The 2,731-nt window shown below is 28.3% G+C and overlaps 1 protein-coding gene across 1 annotated transcript in view; it reads left to right on the top strand.

Annotated features, from left to right (window-relative positions):
* LOC108751879 (muscle M-line assembly protein unc-89-like) overlaps positions 1-748 on the top strand; it is a 28,525-nt gene extending 27,777 nt beyond the window's left edge. Inside the window, exon 11 of the mRNA XM_018492354.1 lies at positions 194-748. Within this exon, the coding sequence (XP_018347856.1) occupies positions 194-295 (102 nt within the window). The 3' untranslated portion in view covers positions 296-748. The remainder of the gene's footprint in view (positions 1-193) is intronic.
* Positions 749-2,731: the final 1,983 nt, after the last annotated feature.

A 2,731-nucleotide genomic window follows, 5' to 3' on the forward strand; every position in this document is an offset into this window, starting at 1 on the left:
CTTTATTTTTTAAGGAGAGACATGAATTTAAGACGATTCAAAAATAAATTCCTAGTTTCTCTATAAAAGACAAGTAGTTGAGATCAGTAACAAATATTCAAGATTTGAATTGTTCGATGAGCAGCAGCAGGTTAATTCGAATGGAAATTTGCGAGCTACCGAGGGTTAAGATCCTAAGATGGAAATTGTGCAGGGGGAGCAGCTGTTTCTCAAACCCGATCGTTTAGCGACATTGAAGCCCCATTACAAGAGCGAGAAGCCACCGCAATACACGACGTTCAAGCCGAACAACTGAAGATTTTCCTATGTTTATTTTATATTGATATACACGAAAAAAATATATGTACGAGATAGAAAGTAAAAGCGGACGAGGGGAACGACGCAAAGTGGCACGAAATCAAACGCAAAACTGTAGCTCTACTTCGATCAGCCTCATTTATTACGAATATGAGATATTTAGGAGAACTGCGTATACATATATGCAACATGTAATAATTGCGAATTTATTCAATGCGAATCCGTCGTGGCGTTCGATTGAAAGACGTAACGAGTCTCTCGCTAAAATATACTGCCGATAATTTCGGAAAAATGATCTCCAGAACCAATCAAAACGACAACACTATGCATATTTATAACGCTTACAATAACATTGTTAATAAAACGATGGTTTCCATCAGCCTATTTTTATTGACACCTTTAGAGTAAGCAGTACGAATAGTATAGTTATGAAACGTTAATACTCTTATGATGCGACAAAATTCGATTATCAGTAATATATATTGAACATTATTGTCATAAATATAAATTTATAATACCTAAAACCTTCCGAATCCGATCCTAGAAAATTAAGATCTTTTCTACGTGATTACAAATACAGATTTATGATTATCATGTTATCTACTTGACATTTTATTATAACAGAAGTATATGTCAATGTAAGTATACCCTGCGTTTTTTCTTCAAATTCTATATTTTACAGTTTTTTTTCATTTGTTTGTATTTTAGGATTTGAAACTATAAATATCGTTGCATATTACAAAATGCTACATTTTAAAGATCGAAATTTATGTCACATTATAAAGTGATTCTTCTACAATTACATTTTAGTTTTTGCAAAACTCTTTGATGCATGAAAAATTTGTATGATCTTCATGAGCGTAGCCAGGATTTTGTTTAGGGGAAGGGGGGGGGGCACATTTAATCGAGACCTTTGAATCCAGGAGAAGAAGGAAGGTAGATGAAGATTATTAGATTTTTGTTTCAGTATTATTATTTTTAATTAATTACTAGTAGATAAATCACAAAATTACATACATTTACTTTACTAATTTACTTTATTTTTCTTTTAAAATTGTAAACTGATTCTCCGAATTGAAAAGACTTAGATTTACAATATTAGCCGTCTTCGATTCTCAGAAAATCTTTCTATAACTTTCATCTTCAATTCTTTCTTTCTTTCTAAAATTAATTTCTTGTGAATACTCATTAAATATAATTCGTTCAAGCGGTTTTAATTAATTTTGTTCTTTAAAATTTAGGGAAGTCACAACTTCCCTGACTCCCTTGGCTAATGATATTAATATTAATGCAAATAATATAACTCAAACGCGACAAAGAATTATAGAAACTGCAGTTCTTATTATAGATATATTGTAGTGTAACATCTCTTATTATTTTATCTTTATCTTAAATTTTATTGATACTGCATAAAATACGAAAGGATGAAACATTTTACAATTCATTCTTACTTATCTTGTTTACCATTTCGCTATTAAATTACGATTCAGATTCAGTCACACGCCTCAGAATCTGTATATTGATCGATCAATGATGGAGGAAGATTGAAATCCGAGTGCCAGATCGAGCTCGTCGACCACAAGATTGCGGATTTCGCGAGGCGGTGAAAAAGATGCAGGATGAAACTTTCCCGATTTTGTATTACCGACGTTAACCTTGAACAAATATTTATCCCATTGGAAGTATAGATATAAATAAAAATTGAAAGAAATACTAGTAAATATAGTAATAAAAATTCATTTGTCTGTTTGCTTAAAAATTTACTTATTTATATTGTCCAAAACTTGAGAAAACATTTATAACAATGTAATATCGTAACACACACATAATAATGAAATTGTTCTATGCCGTTTCATTGGAATGTATTAGAACATCTTTAGTTTTCGTTATACTTTAAATATACAATTTATTTTTTTTATAGATACAAATGTAAAATACATTAATTCATAAAAAACAGTAATAATTCTTATTATTTACATAATTTCCTTCATAGTAATAAAAAACATTTTGTATTTGTGTTAGAAACAGTTCATTGAAATTCTTGTTAAAGCTTTGTATCGAATTTTTAGTATATTCGAGTTAATTTAACATAATGAGAATATGTTATTTAAATATTTTAAATTATATTGATTTCTTAGTATTAAAATAACACACTTATGAGTAAGTCAATATAACATAAAAATAAAATTCTACGATAAATGAACGAAATGTGTTAATTGATACATTATAAATATTAAATTTATTGAAACATATTAATTTAACATATTATAAATATTAATTTTGAAGAAATATAATTGCTTACAACTTGTGTCAGTGTTTTTCGTGTTAATTTTTTATATAATATTTGTATTATCTTCTAACATATTCATCTTGTGTTAAATTAAAACAAAAATTTGAATCGACTGTTTGGGACATGTATATTTAACATAAATTT

The sequence above is a fragment of the Trachymyrmex septentrionalis genome, unplaced genomic scaffold (assembly GCF_001594115.1).
Source record: "Trachymyrmex septentrionalis isolate Tsep2-gDNA-1 unplaced genomic scaffold, Tsep1.0 scaffold53, whole genome shotgun sequence".
NCBI lineage: Eukaryota > Metazoa > Arthropoda > Insecta > Hymenoptera > Formicidae > Trachymyrmex > Trachymyrmex septentrionalis.